The sequence below is a fragment of the Natrix helvetica genome, assembly GCF_964273705.1.
Source record: "Natrix helvetica genome assembly, chromosome: Z".
Taxonomy (NCBI): Eukaryota; Metazoa; Chordata; class Lepidosauria; order Squamata; family Natricidae; genus Natrix; species Natrix helvetica.
Genome location: NC_138554.1, coordinates 4,228,629 through 4,248,957, shown reverse-complemented (window position 1 = coordinate 4,248,957; position 20,329 = coordinate 4,228,629). Strand labels below are relative to the sequence as shown.

The following is a 20,329-nucleotide window of genomic DNA, read 5'->3' as shown; positions in this document are numbered from 1 at the left end:
TACAGACAGACGGATAGATGAAAGATAAGATTGAGCTGATATATATACATATACATGTACATATAAACACACACATACACACACACATATATATAGAGAGATTAATAATAGATTGATAGCATAGATAGATGGATGGATGGATGGATGGATGGATAATAGACACAGATGGATAGATGATAGAGATAATGATAGATTGATACAAACACACACACACATAGAGATTAATAGATTGATAGCATAGATGGATGGATGGATGGATGGATGGATGGATGGATAATAGACACAGATGGATAGATGATAGAGATAATGATTGATACACACACACACATACACACATAGAGATTAATAGATTGATAGCATAGATGGATGGATGGATGGATGGATGGATAATAGACACAGATGGATAGATGATAGAGATAATGATAGATTGATATATACATACACACACACACACACACACAGAGATTAATAGATTGATAGCATAGATAGATAGATGATAGATAGATAGATAGATAGATAGATAGATAGATGATAGATAGATAGATAGATAGATAGATAGATAGATAGATAGATAGATAATGGATATAGATAGACAGTGGGAGAGACGGATCGATAATAGACAGAGATAATGATAGCAGATAGATAGACAAATGACAGACAGACAGACAGGTGAATAGATAGCTAGATAGATAGATGATAGATAGATAGATAGATAGATAGATAGATAGATAGATAGATAGATAGATAATGGATATAGATAGACAGTGGGAGAGATGGATCGATAATAGACAGAGATAATGATAGCAGATAGATAGACAAATGACAGACAGACAGACAGACAGATGAATAGATAGATAGATGATAGATAGATAGATAGATAGATAGATAGATAGATAGATAGATAGATAGATAGAATGAATGAATTCACTTCCAGTTATTTCCTGGGGGGGGGGACTTCACATCGGATATAATGGGTGCATTTATGGGTCATGGAATCAGGCACGGTCATATGGTAGGTAGATAACAACTGCCATGACTTACAACTGTCATTCCAAGACAAATTATGGCCATAAATCAAGGACCGTTTGTACCCTGCACCACAAAATACTTTTTCAAACTTCAGCTCTTTCCCAAAATGCAGGTTTAAAGATGGTCTGTAATTTCAGTTCCTTGAACCTGTGGAGAAAGTCAAGACCGCTGCATCCTGGCCATGTGTAGAGTACCACGGCAATACAGCTCTCTCTCTCTCTCTCTCTCTCTCTCTCTCTCTCTCTCTCTCTCTGTGTGTGTGTCTCTCTCTTTCTCTCTCTGTGTGTGTCTCTCTCTTTGCCTCTCTCTCTGCCTCTCTCTGTGTCTCTTTCTCTCTGTTGTGTGTCTCTCTCTCTGCCTCTCTCTGTGTCTCTTTCTCTCTGTTGTGTGTCTCTCTCTTTGCCTCTCTCTCTCTGCCTCTCTCTGTGTCTCTTTCTCTCTGTGTGTGTGTCTCTCTCTCTCTGCCTCTCTCTCTTTGCCTCTCTGTGTCTCTCTTTCTCTCTGTTGTGTGTCTCTCTCTCTGCCTCTCTTTCTCTGCCTCTCTCTGTGTCTCTTTCTCTCTGTTGTGTGTCTCTCTCTCTGCCTCTCTCTTTGCCTCTCTCTCTCTGCCTCTCCGTGTCTCTCTCTGTGTGTGTCTCTCTCTCTGCCTCTCTCTCTTTGCCTCTCTCTCTGTGCCTCTGTGTGTGTGTGTGTGTGTGTCTGCCTCTCTCTCTTTGCCTCTCTCTCTGTGCCTCTGTGTGTGTCTCTCTCTCTGTCGCTCTTTCTTTGTCTCTCTCTCTGTGTCTCTCCATCCATCTATAATCTATCACTAAGCCTCCATTTCTCAATAGCGCATGGATTTTTTTTGGGGGGGGGGAGAGAGAAACGCACAAACAAACACAGAACTTCCCAGAATTGTCATGTCACGTTTTGCAAAGCAAAATACCAGGAAAGTGTATTCTTTCAAAATAAACATTACACAATAGGATGGAGGAGGATGGCAATTAACCCACAGGACTGCCATCTCATTCTTACGGAAAAAATAATAACAGACTAGCTGTTTGCTAGGCTGGGATCCAGAGTGTTTCAATTCTAAAGAGCAAGAAAATGGGGGAAGGAGGAAGGGAGGACGCAATGGGGGAGAAGAGGAAAGAGGCAGGGAGGAAAAAAGGAAAGAAAGAGAAGAGAAAAGGAAAGGAAGGAAGAGAACATGAAAGAGGGGAAAGGAAGGAAAGGGGAGGGAGGGAGGAAAAAAGGGAAGGAAGAAAGAAGGGAAGAAAGAAAGAAAGAAAGAAAGAAAGAAAGAAAGAAAGAAAGAAAGAAAGGGGGAAAGAAGAAGGGGGCGGGTGGAAAAGGAAAGAAGGGGAAAGGAAGGGAAGGGGGAGGGAGGGAGGAAAAAGGAAAGGAAGGGGAAAGAAGAAGGGAAGAAAGAAAAAGAAAGAAAAGGAAGTGAAGGGAAAAGAAGGGGGCGGGAAGAGAAGGAAGGAAAGAAAGAATGGGAAAGAAAGAAGGGAAGGAAAAGGGATGAGGAGGGAGGAAAGGAAGGGGAAAGAAGGAAATGAAAGAAAGAAAAAGGAAGGGAAGGGAGGAAAAGGAAAGAATGGGAAAGAAGAGGGAAGGAAGAAAGAAAAAGCAAGAGAAAGGGAGGGAGGAAAAGGAAAAGAAAGAAAGGGAAAGAAGGAAGGAAAGGAAAAGAGAGGGATGGCAGAAAGGAAGAAGGAAGGAAGGGAAGAAAGGAAGAAGGAAGAGAAAGGAAGAAAGGGGGAAAGGAGGAGGAGGCAGGAGGAAAAGGAAAAAAGAAAGAAGGGGGAAAAGGAAGGGAGAAAAAAATAAGGAAGGAAGAGAAGGGAAAAGGAGAAGAAAGGGAGAAAAAGGAACGAGAAGCTGGGAATGTGTAACCTTCCTGTCCCCTCCATTATTTTTGCTTTTTAAGGCCTCCATCTCAACTTTAGATCCAAGCTGTGCCAAGAATATGAGTATACAACGTATTTTGGCCAGAGTAAGCGATCAGCTCATCGGTTGTTTTCGGTTGTCGTTTTGTGGAATTTGTGCAGATCCATAAACACCCTGCCTCTACCACTCACCCCCGATTAAACTCAATAACCCCCTCTCACACCTGAGGCCCTCTAGATATGTCGGACTACAACACCCATCATTCTGACCGCGGCCACCACTAAGAGGGCAACTTTGATGGCCGTATGATCGATTTTGGATGACGGAGGGCAGTCGGAGGCGATGCTGAAGCGTTTTGAGTCCCCTCTGAGCGGTGCGGTGGCCTAGGGGTGGAGCTCTCTCGCTTCACAATATGGGGGCTGTGAATTTGAACCTAGGTAGAGGCAGATATTTCTCTCTCTCTGGGCACAATGAGAATAGATCATCTGAACAAAACTCTGCATTGGCAACAGGAAAGGCATCGGGCCAGTAAATACTCAGTTTCATTCAGTGGCTCAGACTCCACCTCACAAGGAATTGGAAAACTGTTTAGGAACCATTTCCTCTGAATTCAAAAGGACGTGGTCAATCACGGACCGACTACAGGAGTTAGTCCTCGACTTACGACTGCAACCGAGCCCAAAATGTACGTTGCCGAGTGAGAAATTTGTTGAACGAGTCTTGCCCCGCTTTACGACTCTTCTTGCTGCGGTTGTTCAGCGAAACACTGCCGTTGGGAAGCGAATCCGGTTCCCCCCTTGAGTTTGCTTGTCAAAAGGGGATCGCGCCACCCCAGGGCACCGCAACCGTCATAAGTGTGAGTCAGTTGTCAGGCACCCGGACGTAAATCACATCACCCTGGGGATGCTGAAATGGTCGTTCAGTGTGAAAAGCGGTCACCTAAGTCCCTTTTTTTCAGTGCCTTCGTAACTTCAAACGGTCACTAAGCGGACTCTCGTAAGTCGGGGACTGCCTGGAAGTGAATCCCTTTCAGTCCTCACATTTTCAATCGTATAGACCCGCGGATGGTGAACCTATGCCTCAGGTGGCACGCGGAGTCCTCTCTGCGGCGACGCGAGCCATCGGCGCAAGCTAACCTCCCCTGCGCCTATGCGCCCCAACTGCTGGCCAGGTAATTTTGGGGTCTCTGCTGTGCATGCGCAGGTGGGGTTATAACCCTGCTTTATACAGGAAGTCCTCGACTTACGACCGCAACATTTGAGCCCAACATTTCTGTCGCTTTAACGAGACGGGTGTGAAGTGAACCTCGCCCCTTTTTACGACCTTCATAAATATGAATCAGATGCCAAGCGTCCGAATTTCGATCACAGGACCGACGGTCATAAGCGTGGGGAAAAAAAGGGTCCCTTTTTCTCAGCGCCGTTATAACTTTGAACTCTTGTTAAGCCGAGGACTTTAACTCTTTTTTTTTTCTTTTTTTTTGCCCTCCGAAGAAAAAATGATAATAAATCACACTTTATACTACTTTTAAAAAAGAGGGGGGGAAATTCAGCATTTATTATTTTTCTTTTTTTAAAAAAAAATGTAAAAGGGGGGAAATTATTTTTGGCGTTTTTTTTATAACAAAAAAAAGTTTTTGTTTTTTTTTAAAGTAACAAAACAAGTTTCTTAGACAGGCCGGGGGCCAAAGCAAAATAAATCTTTTAAAACTTCCAGCGTTTTCAAGTCCATTTCTCCACCCAGAAATGGTGTGGTGTGTGTGGTGGGTTGGTTTTTGGTGTTTGTTTTTTTAAATGATTTATTATTGCTAACGTTAAAAAGGAATAACAGAATGGAAACAGCCTACATTACCGGCTGTTGCCATTTGACATATATTTATATATATATATATATTTATATATATTTATATCCCTTTGAAAGAACGGGTGTTTATTATTAATAACAAAATAATAATAACAATAATAATAAAAAGTAGAACAATAAACAATATTAAACCCACCCCACCCCACCCCAGAAACAATTCGATCGTTAAACACAGTTTAATTCCGTTTCGAGACCCCCTTTGAAAATATTTATATAAATCACCCACCCCCCTGCCCTTATTTTTAAAAAATGCTCTGAGCAGGATTTAGGGGTGGGTGGGTATAAGGCACCCAATTCCCGGCCTGCAGGATTTCAACCTCCTATGCCTATTCTAATATCACAGCATCCCATGAATGTGCTATTTTTAATCCCTTGCATTTTTGTTTCTTTTTAAAAAAAATGCATTTTCTATATAATAATTAAAATTACATACTTAAAAAAAAATATCAAGACACAGGATCGTAAGGCAGTTTGAGGCAGTTCTCTGGTGCAATTTATCTCTCCCGCCCCCCCTCCCCATTTTGCAAAAAACCCCACCCAATACCCGCGACTTTGGGTTCATTTTCGCATGGATTTTAAATCGGGGTCCCCAATCATGGCCACTTTAAGATGGGTGGACTTCAACTCCCAGAATTCCTCAGGCAGCCATGGTGGCTGGGGAATTCTGGGAGTTGGAGTCCGTGAGTCTTAAAATAGCTAAGGTTGGGGACCATTTTAAATGACAAAGCCGGTGGACTTCAACTCCCAGAATTCCTCAGGCAGCCGTGCTGGCTGGGGAATTCTGGGAGTTGGAGTCCGTAAGTCTTAAAATAGCTAAGGTTGGGGACCATTTTAAATGACAAAGCTGGTGGACTTCAACTCCCAGAATTCCTCAGGCAGCCGTGCTGGCTGGGGAATTCTGGGACTTGAAGTCCGTAAGTCTTAAGTTTGGGGAGTCCCTGTTTTAAAGGACAACTGTAAACACCAGGTTAATATCGTCAGATGGAGAGGTTAACACTTCCCAGAAGCGGCCCTGCCAACATCTGGATTTAGTGGGTCAACCTCATCCCCAGTCAGGTGCCCTCCAGGGAAACAGAGGGCTCCATCCCCAAATTCTTGGCCAAAATGTCCGACAAGCTTTGAAAATTGAGTCCTAACATGGGGTGCCCACGGGAGCAGGTCCAAACCAAAAGTAATAATCAAGATGGCGGTCAAGGATGGTGACCATCTTGACTTTTTGAATGACCCTGGATCTCACCCAGATGGGACAACTGGTCTCGGCAAACATCTCCTGCATAGCCCACATAATCTTGGTCCCTCCCTCCCTCCCTTTCTCTCTCAAACATGCCCCATTTTCCAATATGAACAAGGTACCAACGGCCCACTTCATTACGTCATGAGGAAAGCTCAGCTTAACCGCCACCCACCCCCTTTCCCACCTGACCGGTTAGGCCCTTTATGATTCTTCGCTACCCCCTCCCCAAGGAAAGTTGGCGTTTGGGACAGACCTACCAACCCTGGCGCCCCACCCATTTTCCTCCCTGCTACGTCGGATCGGTAGACACCATCGCCCGTCAGCCATGGTTCTTCCTTCCTTCTTGCCCAATTGGAAGGAGAAGGTCCCCTGTGATTCCCTTCCAGATCCTTGGATCTCTAGATATGAGCTCTATCATCACTTTGCCCACCAACGAGCCACCACCTGCAACTTCCCTACCCATTGCGGTTCACTGGTTCGGCAAGATGGTTCTCCACCGTTTGCCCTCAGAAGGAAGGACCAGCAAGTGGCCAGAGAGAGACCTAGAGACCAATTTTTAGATTTGAAATTCCACGGGACGGTCAGGAGAATGAACAGTGTTCGCGGTATGGATTTCGGCTCGCCAGTTTTGCAAGCGGGAAGGTCAGGAGGTGTGTCCTTTCTCTAATGAGGTCAACAAATGGGTAGCCATGAGGTTGGCCTGGCCATAACCCCTGTAGAGTAGGCTCCCTCAACTTTCTGCCTCATCGGATTAATTAAGGGGTGCGCTCAGCACACCCGCTTGCCCAGTGGGGTGAGAACGGATAACGGAAACGCCATGGGAAGGAAAGAGAGGGCTGTGGGGAAGACAGGAAAGAAAGAAGGAAGGCCATTGTGGTCAAGAAAAGCTCTTGGAGAGAGAGAGAACGTGGCTGATGGCCGGCAAGCAGGCGAGCTGGACAAGACGTCCGACAGAAAATGGGACGGAGAAGCAGGGAGGAATGGAGTGCCAGGAGAACGATGACTCGAAAGGTGGCGACAAAGAAACCGGACCCGAATTGTGACAGGCAGGTAGACAGGGTGGAAAGCAGGTGAGACCTGTCCTCCTGAAACATCCCCAAAGGACGGTCACACCTTGTCCAGCAGAGACCGCTGGCAATAGAGTAACCGTTTGGGCGTGCCGTAACGCTTGAAGATCAGAATGGCGACTCCCACGGCGCAGATGGTGAGGAGTAGCAGGACGGGGATCACCACCGCGGCGGCGTTCAGCCCGCCTTCCTCAGCATTGTCCACCTCAATGATGATGACTTCTTCTCCCTCGCGACGGTCATCGGTGGTGCATCCCATCCAGTCTCGCAACACCGACTTAGGGTAGCCCGGTTCGACCCTGAGTTTCTCATTGTTGAACTTCCAGTAACGGTCTCCCTTGTAAAAGTAGGTGAAGGCTAGGGAGGGGAAACAAAGAACAGACACGGGAAAGTAAGAACGTGGTAGTACATTAAATGAGAAATTGTTCTGACCCAACTCCCCAAACACGACCAACCCTCTGAAGTGAACTCAAAGATTCCTTTGTTAGGAGCGCTGGCAAAAAGGTTCTCTCTCGCCGCAGGTTAACAAGTCCGTCCTGCAGGGAGATGAATACTGTATTTTTCTGAGTATAAGACGCACCTTTTTCCTTCAAAAAAGAGGCTGAAAATCTGTGCGTCTTATACTCTGAAAAATACGGTAGTTGTCTGCCACATCTATTCAGCTCCGCCCCCTGCCTTTTATCCCCAGAGCTAGGGTGGGGTTTCGCTAGCAGCGGTGGCTTTTCCGTCCCGAGGATCAGCCCATGGATTTCCACTGCTCTCCTCTCCTCTGCCTTCTGTGCGTCAGGCACTGGACCCAGCTGTTTCTCCTCTTCCTCATCAGCCACCTCCGGACCTGAGGGCTGTTGACACTCCATCTGAGGGATGACGGACAGCCCAGGCCCTGCCTCTCTCTCTCTCTCTCTCTCTCTCTCTCTCTCTCTCTCTCTCTCTCTCTCTCTCTCTCTCCCAGCTCCACTCCTTCTTCCCCCTCAGAGATCTCAGGTTGCCTTGATGCTGACCCTGACTCCCACAGGCCACAACAGAAATGCAAACGGCCATTTTGAATATGGGATGGTGTGGCCCTTTTGTGACTTTACAAGTCGAAGTTCACGAGTCCTAAAGGGGCCATAGTTCCCCATCCCTGCTTTAAATTTCAGATTTGTGATGAGAATTATGGGAATCAAACACGGGTACTCCTCAACTTACAACCTCTCATCTAATGACTGTTCGAAGTAAAGACAACACCGAAAAAAAGGGCCGTTTTTTCACACTTACAACCACTGTAACATCCCTGTGGTCATGTGATCAAAATTAGCCTAGAGGTGGAGTTCAATCCTAGATAGAGGCAGATGTTTTTCTTTCTGGGCACACTGAGAATATATCTGCCGAACAAAACTCTGCACTGGTGACAAGAAAGGCATCCAGCCATTAAAACACTGAGTATTGCTCAGATTACATCCCGCAAGGGATTAGGGCCAGGATGGTGAACCTAATATGGCATGGGTGCCACAGGTGGCACGCAGAGCTATTGTCAGGACGAGATGTTGCCCTGTCAGCTGGCCAGCACGCATGCGCGCTCAGGCCAGCTGACTTCAGCCTTTTTTTGAGGCCATTTTTTGCCCTCCCCAGGCCCCAGAGGCTTTATAGGAGCCTGGGGATGTGTGAAAACATCCTCTCCCCCCCTCCCCCCGAGGCCCTCCGGAGGCTTGAGGAGCTTCCCTGAAGCCTTTGGAGCACAAAAAAACGGCCCTACAGGCAAACCAGAAGTTCGGAAACAGTGACTTCCAGTTTGCTCATGGGGTCATTTGCTCGTAGGGTCGTTTTTCATCCTCCGGAGCCTTCAGGGAAGCCTCCTGAAGGTCCCTGAAGGCGCCAGAGGACTAAAAGCGGCCCTACGAGCAAACCGGAAGTCTGTTCCTGAACTTCCGGTTTGCCCATAGGGCCGGGTTTTTGCACTCCGGAGGCTTCAGGGAAGCTCCTGAAGCTTCCGGAGAGCCTCCAGGAGGAGGCGGGGGAGGCCATTTTCGCCCTCCCCAGGCTCTATAAAGCCTCTGGTTCCTGGGGAGGGCGAAAAAAGCATGCAAAAAATGGGGGGGGGGGAGCTGGTCACGCACGAATGTGCGCTGGGGGTCGCGCATTGCATTATGGGTGTGGCATGCCCGCACGCGACCCCCCCCCCTGCCAAAAAGCCAAAAAAAGGGTCGCCATCACTGGATTAGGGGGTTGTGAAAAGATTACGATGAATTCAATTAAACTTAAAAATCCCCCTGCTTCGTTCCTATCAGTTATTCGAAACGCTCAAAATAAATCCAGACACCTCATTTGCATCTTACGGATGAAATCGGCGGGGATATATTTTGGCTGGAGAAAAAAAGGAAGAATGCATATGCTAAGCAATACTGATCCTACTTAAGCAGGACTTCCAAATTTGGATGAGAAAGAAGGACCCCTTCTTCCCAATAAGGAAAATGATTAAGATAAACCTTAATCCGTCCATTGTGTGAATAATCATTACTAACAAGACATCGGTGAATCACTTTAGGCAGGCGCATTAACAGACGCTAGAAATTTTTCGTCAGGGTGGAAATGACTGTGAGCTACTCATCTACGTTCCTGATCGGTAAATATAAACTGTAGAGGAGATTAAATATGAGTTTGAGGCTCCTAAAAGCATCTTCGGCAAACGCCCGTTTGATCTCCTCAGAAAAAAGCGAATTTATGGATGCCATTGCTTTGATTTACCACCGTTCAAAGGCAAAACAGAATCCAGTTGAATTGTATTTTAAATCCATTTCGATTTTCCTCTGGGTTCTGCTCATTCCTGAAGGGGGCCTTCTCCCTCTGACCCATCACACCAGTTAGAAACCATGGCTTGGAAGCCGAAATGAACTGGAAGCGGTGAATTCAAACTATGAAGCGGGAAGCCGAGGCTAAAGGTCAGAGTTTCCCGATAATACGAGCTGTTAAAAGACAGTGGAACAACTTGCCACATTCAATGATTGTCAACTCGCAAAGCATCCCTGACCTGCTCTCGAGTTGCCATAGGCGAGGGGGAATGGGGAACTGACAACACAGCACGGCAGCCACAAACAGAAGCACATTCCACGCATATATTTTTACTCTCAAGGCTGTCTCCCAGGTTACCCGCAGCAGCCGGAGGGGGAGTGATCTCTATAGCCCGGGAAAGTGCTCCCGTTGGAGAATATGATTTATGACACACCCTGGGGGGGGGGGGGGAAACAGGGTCATAACTGGGTCGTAAATTTCGTGTGGTCAGAGCTGGCTTCAGTTGGGTCCATGCCGACATGTTGCTCCTAATAAATAACTGGATCTCATTTGAAGCTTGGCTCGATACACATGGTTTAATTAGGGTGTCCCTCGGAACCCTGACAATTATGGGTTCACTATCTCTTCAAACAGGCAGTGAAGCTGCACCAACTAAGGATTTCAACTAGATGATCTCTAAAGTGCCTTCTAATTCAAAGGTTCTAGAAAAAAACCATGTCGCTATTTTTAAGGGATTTTTCGAAGTTATTTGGCTTCCTAACAGGAAGAGTAAACAAGAAATACCTTCCGCAATTAAAAGGGGAACTATTACTGGACTAGAAACACAAAATTAAAATCGGGCCACTGTTGAACTTTGGAGAAGACATTCCCTTGCACTCAAACCTACCTCACAGGGATGTCATAGGGATTCTTCACGGCAGTCTAAATTGGTTCTTGTGTGGAATAATCCCAGGGATTAAAACCAATCTACCCTTCCTTCAAAAGGGTGCGGTGGCCTCAGTAGCTAAGACACTGAACTTGTCCATCAGAAAGGTCGGCGGTTTGGCGGTTCGAATCCCTAGCACCACGTAACGGAGTGAGCGCCCGTTACTTGTCCCAGCTTCTGCCAACCTAGCAGTTCGAAAGCAGGTAAAAAATGCAAGTGGAAAAATAGGAACCACCTTTGGTGGGAAGGGAACAGCGTTCCGTGAGCCTTCGGCATTTAGTCATGCCGGCCACATGACCACGGAGACGTCTTCGGGCAGCGCCGGCTCTTCGGCTTTGAAACGGAGATGAGCACCGCCCCCTAGAGTCAGGAACGACTTGCACAGATGTGCGAGGGGAACCTTTACCTTTTACCCTACCTTCAGAGACTCGGTATTTCTCAACCTCATCCATTTTTAAGATGCATGAACTTCAACTCCCAGAATTCTGAAACACCCAATAATCAACCTTCCCAAGTAGCCATGTTGTGTTATCCAACACACGCTCTCATCATATCTATGAAGATTCACAGGTCATGGTCATCCCAAAGGTGCTTTTTTCCAAAGGCAACCGGACTTGGTTTTTCCTTGAAGACATTTTGCTTCTCATCCTAAGAAGCTTCTTCGTTTCTGACTGAATGGTGGCTAGCACTTTTTTTCTGAGAGTCGTTGAGGCCACTTGGAGGTGTATCTCTGCTCTTCTGACTGAGGGCTTCCCAAGAGTACGAAACAAACTCCTCATCCCGGTAAAACCCCTTTTATTAATTTACCGTGAATTCTGCTCATTCACAGCCGGCAAAGTCTATCAAAGGAGCTCTCCAAGCTTCTCTGGCTTGGAGAGCTGACAGGCCGATATCTGCAGAACTTGGCAAGCAGTTTCCAAGCGTCACTAACCAATTAAGCGAACTAATTGTCTCCTGCAAACTCCACTCCCCTTTTGCTCCCTCTTTTATTTCCTCTGGGAAGGGCCGTTCATCGTCCACCTGTGGCCTTACTCCCAAGTCAACCCCTGTCCCTTAGCTGTTCCCTTCGTCTGGCAACTCTGCATATGCGCACACTGGGAACAGGCTCCAGCTGTTCTTCTGCCTCACTGATGTCTGACTCCGAAGGCAGCTGATAACTGTCAGACGGCTCTGGCCCCCTCTCTGCCTCCGACACAGAGCCCTCCTCCGAGCCTTCCCCAGACTCCAGGACTGGCCCGTGTTCCTCCCCAACCTCTCACTGTCCGAATCTGTTGACAGCTCCGCTGGCGGGCCACAACAAGTGCCCTCAGGGTCATCTGAATAGCTCTATACCTGTTTGCGCTATTCAGGTGACCCTGAGGGCACGGATACAAGTGGACTCAGCGACTCTCAGAGAGAGTACTAATGATCAGATGACTTCAAGGAATAGAAATCCTTCTACCCTCCACCATTCAGTCAGAAGTATCTTGGATGAGAAGCGAAATGTTTTCACGGAGAAAGAAAGTCCAGCTGCCTTTGGAAAAAGCAGCTTTTGGGACATGTTCTTATCACCCACCCAATATAACAGATGGGAGTTTTTTACTTTCAACAGTAGGGAGCCACTTTGCAAAATAATAATAATAATAATAATAATAATAATAATAATAATAATAATAATAATAATAGATCGTGGGAACGCTTTCGATGGTAGAAAAACAAGATTCTTTTCGAGCGCTCTTGCGAAGGGATCTTAATTTTCTCCACCTCCTTTCTTTTCTGTATCTTACCTTCGTCACTGCCCATAAATGCGCCTCGAGGTGAGTCGGGAATTCCCCCCCAAACATCAATGTTCTTAGGGTAATCCGCGTCGACGGATCGGGTCTCCTCATTGAAGCGATAATACCTGCGTTGCGAAAAGAGAACGCGTAAAGTTTCCTAACGAGGATTCATAATGATCAAGCCAATGTTTTAATACAAAAGCCAGTGATTTATTAACAGCTTCATGAGGCATTATTCGTGAGGCAAGATTTATTCACAGCCATTTCTTTGCTTTTTTTTATCCGGTTCTGAACTTTGCCCCTATTCCTTTCCTCCCCTCAGTCTGTGTCATAAATCACGTTAACCGATAGATACACCCATCTCAAACCAGCTACTGTAATCGGAGATCCGGCTCCGCCGACAGTCAACATGGAGAGTTGACAGAATGTTGAGATCAGAAGTGATATTCAGCCGGTTCGGATCGGTTCACCCGAACCGGTTGCGGAGACCTGCGGGCGGGCCTGCCCACCCACCTTGGCTCCAAAAAACATCCTATCTAGCCCCATTTTCGGCGCTACGCATATGCGTGCACACCACGCATGTGAGCAAAGCGCATGCGTGGAAGGCCGCCCGTATGCGTGGAAGGGGAACACGCTCACATTTGCGAAAGGTTGGTAAGCTTTTGTGAATCCCATCGCTAGTTGAGATCCATGGACTGAAAAAGAGGCCAATTTAAGGAGTGGGTTGGACTAGAAGACCTCGAGGGTCCCATCCGACTCTTACAAGTTATGATGGGAATTAGGTACGAAATTGACACCTGCTTCATCAAAACCTTCAGGAAGTCTGCAATGTCAATTGTTAAATCTGTTGCGACCTTCTGACGAAGAAAGTATTCTGACCTAGGCTTCCCCCACAGCAGGAAGCCAAATTCTCGTCCCAATAAACCCCTTTTATTTAATTTACAGTGAATTCCTCTCCAGCAAGGTCTTTCCTCTCCCACAGTCTTTCAAGATAGTTCACAATTACCGACCTTTATCAGGCTTGGAGAGTGGCCAGTCCGATATCTTTCAGACGCCCCAATATTTGGCAAGAATGCAGGAATGAACTAAATTGTCTCCTGCAAACTCCACTCCCCGGTCGCTCCTCTTTTATTCCCTATGGGAGGGGGCATTCACCGTCCACCTGTGGCGTTACTCTCAAGTCGACCCTTGTTCCTAAGCTGTTCCCTTCTCCTGGCAACTCTGTGCATGCGGACCCTGGGAACAGGCTCCAATTGTTCATCTGCCTCATTGATTGTCTGACTCCGAAGGCAGCTGATAAGTGGCATACCGCTCTGGCCCTATCTCTGCTTCCAATGCAGAGCCCTCATCAGAGCCTTTCCCAGACTCCAGGAGTGGCCCATGTTCCTCCCCAACCTCCTCTCCTCACTGTCCGAATCTGCTCCCAGCTTCTCTGGCAGGCGACAACCCAAAGTCAAATGGGGAAGGTAGATTCATTTATCCCCAAGATGTTTTTTTTAGATTCTAGCTTCATTCAACAGCCTAACAATGGCAACGATTCCCTTTAACAACGGTGGCAAGACAGGTCGTAAAATGGAGCAAACGGTCTCGCTGTACAACCATCTCGCTCAGTAACAGAAATTCTAAGTCTCAACTGCGGTCGTAAAACAAGGACTACCCGCATTAACACACTGGGATAATCCCTGATCCAGCGAAACAGACGCAAAGATGAGGAATATTTGGGCAACTCACTTATTTCCTCGGAAAAAGTACGTTTTTCCACTCGGCATCCAGAAAAGGGCAGCATCGATCCGATCTGTGGGGAGCCGCCTTCCTAACTCCTTGATATGTTTCGGGTATCCCGGCTCCAGGTTGGCTTCATTGAAAACCCAATGTTTGTCTCCTGCAAAGAGAAGACGGTCAACCAGCCATGCTAAGTACCGTATTTTTCGGAGTATAAGACGTACCTTTTTCCCTCAAAAAAGAGGCTGAAAATCTGGGTGCGTCTTATACACTGAATACAGCATGTTTTGCCTCTTGAAATCCTGCCCTCTTCACCAAAATGGCCACGTATAACCTTTAGGAGAGCGCTCCTGGGGGCTGGGGAGGGCAGAAATGAGCAAAAAACGGGCCGCTTTTTGCTCAATTTTGGCCCCCCAGCCTTAAGGAGCACACTATAAGCCTCCTAAAGGCTATTCATGCCCGTTTTTTGCTCGTTTCTTGGTTCCCCCCCCCCCAGGAACACCCTATAAGCCTCCTAAAGGCTATTCATGCCCATGTTTTGCTCGTTTCTTGGGTCCCCCCCCCAAGAACACTCTATAAGCCTCCTAAAGGCTATTCACGCCCATTTTTTGCTCGTTTTTGATTCCCCGCACCCCCAAGAACACTCTATAAGCCTCATAAAGGCTATTCATGCCCTTTTTTGAAGAAAAAAAAAGAGCCCATTTTCACAGAAAATGAGCCATTTTGGGGAGGTTTGCAGAGTGCAAAAACGTCTTTTTTTTAAATTTGCCTCTTCAAAACCTTGGTGCGTCTTATACTCCGGTGCGTCTTATGCTCTGAAAAATATGGTATCTCTGGTCTTTTTTTGAGAAGCATTCAAAGCTGTTGGGCTTCTCTAATCTAGTGAAAAGAAAGACTAGGGTAGACATGATAGCAGCATTCTGGTATTTGAGGGGCTGCCCCAAGGAGGAAGGGGGGGGCAACCTGTTCACCAAAGCACCAGAAGGCAAGAGAAGAAGCAATGGATGGAAACTAATCAAGGAGAGAAGCAATCTGGAATGAAGGAGAAACTTCTTGGCCATGAGGACAATTAACCAATGGAACAACTTGCCACCAGAACTTGTGGGCTCTCCATAGGTGGAGGTTTTTTAAAAAGAGACTGGGCAACCATTTGTCTAGAATGGTATAAAGTCTCTTGCTCGAGCAGGGGGTTGGACTAGAAGACCTCCAACATCCCTTCCAACACTGTTAGACTTCTGTTCGGTTGGCCCTCTGTTTCATTTAACTTCAAATTGAAAAATGAATAACCGAAGCCCCGTGTCTGAGTTGTATATCACTGGCTGCTTCCGGTAGTTCTGATGCAAACGGGATCATGAATGGACAAACCATTCCTTTGTTCGGGCCAATAAACTTGGAAATGAGAACCGGCTGGTTAGCGTCTCAAATCAAATCACTTTGCGGCAGTGAAAATGCGTTTAAATATTAGTAGCTCGGGTTGGCAGCTTGGCTGTCGGTTTGAGTTCTGTGCTCGGCATTTGGGTTGCAAACGTATCGTCACCGTTCGAGGAGACATCGTCAGTGCATTTTGAGTTGGGCTCGTCTGATGAGTCTGACGAGTTTTGAGTTGGGCTCGTCTGATGAGCCCAACTCAAAATGCACCGACGATGTCTCCTCGAACGGTGACGATACGCTTGCAACCCAAATGCCAAGCTTGGCGCTCAAACTGACAGTCTAACTTTATTGCAATCATTAACCAGTAGAGTTTAGCCTTTTTGTCGTTTCTCATTCTCTCTTTGGTCTTATAAATAATCCATCTTCAGCCAACACAGATTGTAATCTCAGCCACGGCAACCACGAAGTGGGACAAAGGCTCGTCACGTTAAAGAGCCAAGGGTTTTGATCGATCCTGCACCACTCTGAATCCCAATGTTACTCCAACGTTGTGTTCTCCAAAGACACCTTCTCCAGAGGTCTTGGATTACAGTTCCCATCCTCCCCAGCTGGTGCAACTGCTGCAAGAAAGGTCATCAAATGGGGCAAAACTCACTTCGCAATTGTCTCGCTTAGGGATACAAACCAGGGGCTCAATTGTAGTCGGAAGTTGAGGACAACCTGTATATTTTGTCGATGATTTACAATTGATGGGCAGTTACACTAAAATTCACATGTTAGGCTTGGTTTGCAAAAACCAAGAGACATTGTAGAGCAGGATTCACCAACCTTTCGGACCTCAGGGACCACACAATTCATAATTTTAAATCCGGTGGACCACTAATATGAATTAGTGACGGGATGGGGTCCTTCAGGCACTTAGCTTGGCCGCCTGTTAGCGGAGAGAAAGGCCCGGGGTCAACCCTAGGTTTGCTAAGAAGCTCAAACACGGCCAAGAATGACTGTTTGTCTTGTAGCCAGCTTGGGCACTAGATCGGCCTCCTACAAACTCTGTCTTTTGAGGAGCCCAGCCTAATTTTCCCCACACCGCTCACTGAAGCGCCTGGACTCCCAGGGAGGGAAGCGCTGCAGCTACTAAACAGGAAGCCAAGCTAAGTGCCTGAAGGACCCCATCCCATTAGCGAGCGGGAAGTAATTGCTTCTCTGGTCTAGGAGCCGTAGTTTGAGGATCCCTGATTTAGCGCAATGTAAAAAATGCCAAGATTTTTCTGCGGACCACCAACATTTTCTCATGGACCACGCCTGGCTGCCCGCTGATGTAGGGAAAGCGATTTAAGTTTGTGCTTCACGCTCTGTAATCTTGCTGGCTCCTCTCGGTCCAAAGTCGAGCCCTTCCGACCCAAAACACTAACCTTTGAAAAAGACAAATTTCCCATCTTTCCTCTCGTAGGCCGTGTTGATTGAGGCAGGAAGACCGACCCAGAACTGACCGATCGGGAGGGGATATCCGTCGATCACGCGGTTATTACGTACTCGCCAAAACCATTTATCCTGGAAAATGTGAAATGTTCACTTCGTCAGTCAAGTTACGGGAATGAAAAGAGACGTCAGCAGGGATCATTTCCGTGGGAAATTCAAATCTAGGCACCTTCATGTATAAAAACCAGAGGTGGTTCGAACCGGTACGGCCGCCCGTGCCTTCAAACTGATTCTATCTTGTTTTCTGCTTGCACAGAAGCAGTTTTTTTCACTACTGCGCATGCACGCAGAGCGCGCCCAAAGCACGTCGCAAAGCAAGGCGGCCGTAAAAGAAACCGGAACCCACCCCTGATAAAAACCATTAAATACAGAGGGCGTAAATTAGGGATTAGGTGCTTGGTGGTAACACACAACATAGGACCATCATTCCAGGCTCAATTATGGTCATAAATCTAATCTACCTGAAATCCAGATGAAGTTGAAAGCAATCTTTTCTAATGGGGTATTTGTTCTGACTTAGGCTTCCCAAGATCATGAAGCAGACTCCTCGTCCCGATAAAACCTCTTTTAATTAGGTTAAAGGGAACTCCTCTCCAGCAAACAGTCTTTCGTCAGATTTCACAACTAAAGACCTTTATCAGGCTTGGAGAGCTGCCGGGCCAATATCTTTTAAACACCAAGCTGTAGCAGCAATTCCTTGGCAAGAAGTCAGGAACAGATCTTCATCTTAACTAACTGTCTCCTGCAAACTCCCCTCCCCTTTTCTCCTCTTTATTCCCTATGGGAGGGGCCATTCACCGTCCACCTGTGCCTTTACTCCCGAGTCAACCCTTATTCCTTAGCTCTTCCCTTCTCCTGACAGCTCTGCGTATGCGCACACTGGGAACAGGCTCCAGCTGTTCTTCTGCCTCACTGATCTCCAACTCCAAAGGCAGCTGATAACTGCCAGACGGCCCTGGCCCTATTTCTGCCTTCAACGCAGAGCCCTCCCCAGAGTCTTCCCCAGACTCCAGGACTGGCACATGTTCCAACCCAACCTCCTCACTCTCTGTGAGGACCACAACTACGATGCCAAATCTCTCACCTTGAAGACAAACATCTCGCCCCGGAGTACCGCAATGGTGTCAAACCGTCCGTCGCAGATGTTGGGGCCATATGTCGGGTTCTTGGGGGGCCTGTGAGGATTTCTGGGTTTGGGAGTCGTCCGAGGGATCGGGGGAGGTTTGGTGGGATGGCCGCCTTCCGATCCTGAAGAGAATGGAAGGAAAAGAGTTGGTCTGAAGCTCCACCTGAATTCCAAAATCTAAGACGGCTGATGAGGGAAGAAGCTTTTCTAACTGGTTTTCCTCCCCAGGGACAATCTCCTATCTCCACAACCACGAGCTGAGGACGACGGGAGTTGAATCAAACTCAGGATGGGTTCTGGACAGAGGTGGTATTCAGCCAGTTTGTACCGGTTCAGCCGGTTCATACTGGTTCACTCGAACCGGTAGTGGAAATCGTGGGTGGAATCGTGAGTGGAATCGCGGGTGGAATCGCGGGTGGAATCGCGGGTGGAATCGCGGGTGGGCCCACCCATCCGCCCCGGTTCTATGCCATCCTATTTAGGCACGTTTTCAAGTCTCGCGCATGTGTGCAAGCCACACGCCCGAGCAAAGCACATGCATGGAAGGTTGTGTGAATGTGAGGGCGCGCACGCGCACATTTGCGAAGCGGTAGGGAAAGTAAGTGAATACCACCCCTGGTTCTGGAGTGAAGAACACTTCTCTAGGAGTTGAGAAACCACAACTAAGAATGGTCAAAGCGACCTCTATTAAGGTGTAAAATCCAACCTCCCAATTCTGGACGTTCTTGAATTGACCAAGGACAAAAGGCTATGTTTGAAATGGTGTTTGAGGAAGAAGAGAGAAAAATTCACAGAGGATTTACCATGTTTCCCTGTGTTTCTTATTTTCTTTTGACCCCCAAAGTAAGTACCTGGCCTTATTTTCAGGGGAGGTCTTATTATTTTTGAGGTGTGCAGGAGGCCCCTTAACCCCGGCCTTTGGCCCGTGGATCAGCTGATCCAGAGAGGACCAGAGGTTCTGTCTCTATTTCTGGCACACTCTTGCCAGCCCCGGCATTGCGGGTCCTGCCGCTCTTTTTGCGGCCGCCACTAAGAGAAAGGGCACGGTAACTAGGCTTTGCGGGAGTGGCCTCCACGAGGTCATTCTGCATGGATGGCAGGTGCATGCGGGGGGAGGGGGCATGTTTCCCCCCCCAGGAAATGGTGGGGACTGACTGCTTTTAAATATTTTAGGGGAGGGCTTATTTTAGCGTATGCGCTCAAAACCTTGATCTGGCTTATTATCCGGGGAGGTCTTATTTTTTGGGGAACAGAATAGTGAAGGTTGGGTGGCAAGCAAATTTCAGGGTTATTTCCTTTCTCTTTTTTCTGATTTCATAGCCCTGGTTTCTTTTTCTTTTTTTCATCCTAAACTCTATAGAGCACTGCTTCTCTCCAAAAGAATATCACGACGGTTACCAGCGTATGAATCTATTCCCGACCAACTGGGTGATCTTTTTTTTTTATTATTCACACCTGGTCAATAGGTAACATATAGGGGTGGGTTGTTAGGAGTTCGCACCCGTAGCTAAAGTCATGGCTGATTCAGAGAACCTCCACCCCTGGCTGGCCTCGCTTACTCCTGGATGGCCCACACCCATAATGCAATGCACGTGCGAAGCCTCCTGGGAACAAACACAGGGCTGCATGCGGGGCCCGTCCAACTCCACACATACACACGTGACCCGCCCGCCCACCAACATTGGGCGTGTGTCTCCCGCATGTGCAGCAGAGACCTGAAAATCAGCTGGTTGGCGGGAGGCACGTGTGAATGCATGGTGGAGATGAGCTGCGGCGACAGTTCGCGTACCCGCATAGAGGGCTTGGTGTGCGATCTGGGGCACACGTGCCATAAGTTCGCCATCGCGGGTATAGGGTTTCCTGCCTGAGTGAAGGGTTGGAGTAGAAGATCTCCAAGGTCCTTCCCTACTCAGTTATTCTGTTATACCATAGAGCTGTTGTATCCCCCGCCGGTCATCTTCTGGCAGCTCGAAGTTCTCCGTGTCCATCCACTGGTAGAAAGGAGCCATGATGGCGGAAGGGTCGTTTGAGTGCTCCAACCCCAGTGCGTGACCCAACTCATGGACGGCGACCAGGAAGATGTCATTTCCTGAAAGGCAGAGGGCAGGAAATGAG

At 47.5% G+C, this 20,329-nt stretch overlaps 1 protein-coding gene across 1 annotated transcript in view; it reads right to left on the bottom strand.

Annotated features, from left to right (window-relative positions):
- Positions 1-4,445: 4,445 nt before the first annotated feature.
- The window catches only part of LOC309381619 (matrix metalloproteinase-14-like), a 28,948-nt gene continuing 13,064 nt past the window's right edge, over positions 4,446-20,329 (bottom strand). The window contains exons 4-9 of the mRNA XM_081932815.1: positions 20,142-20,303; positions 18,173-18,336; positions 17,022-17,160; positions 14,248-14,398; positions 12,526-12,641; positions 4,446-7,422 (exon numbers count right to left, since the gene is read on the bottom strand). Coding sequence (XP_081788941.1) covers positions 7,106-7,422; positions 12,526-12,641; positions 14,248-14,398; positions 17,022-17,160; positions 18,173-18,336; positions 20,142-20,303 — 1,049 coding nt within the window. The 3' untranslated portion in view covers positions 4,446-7,105. The remainder of the gene's footprint in view (positions 7,423-12,525; positions 12,642-14,247; positions 14,399-17,021; positions 17,161-18,172; positions 18,337-20,141; positions 20,304-20,329) is intronic.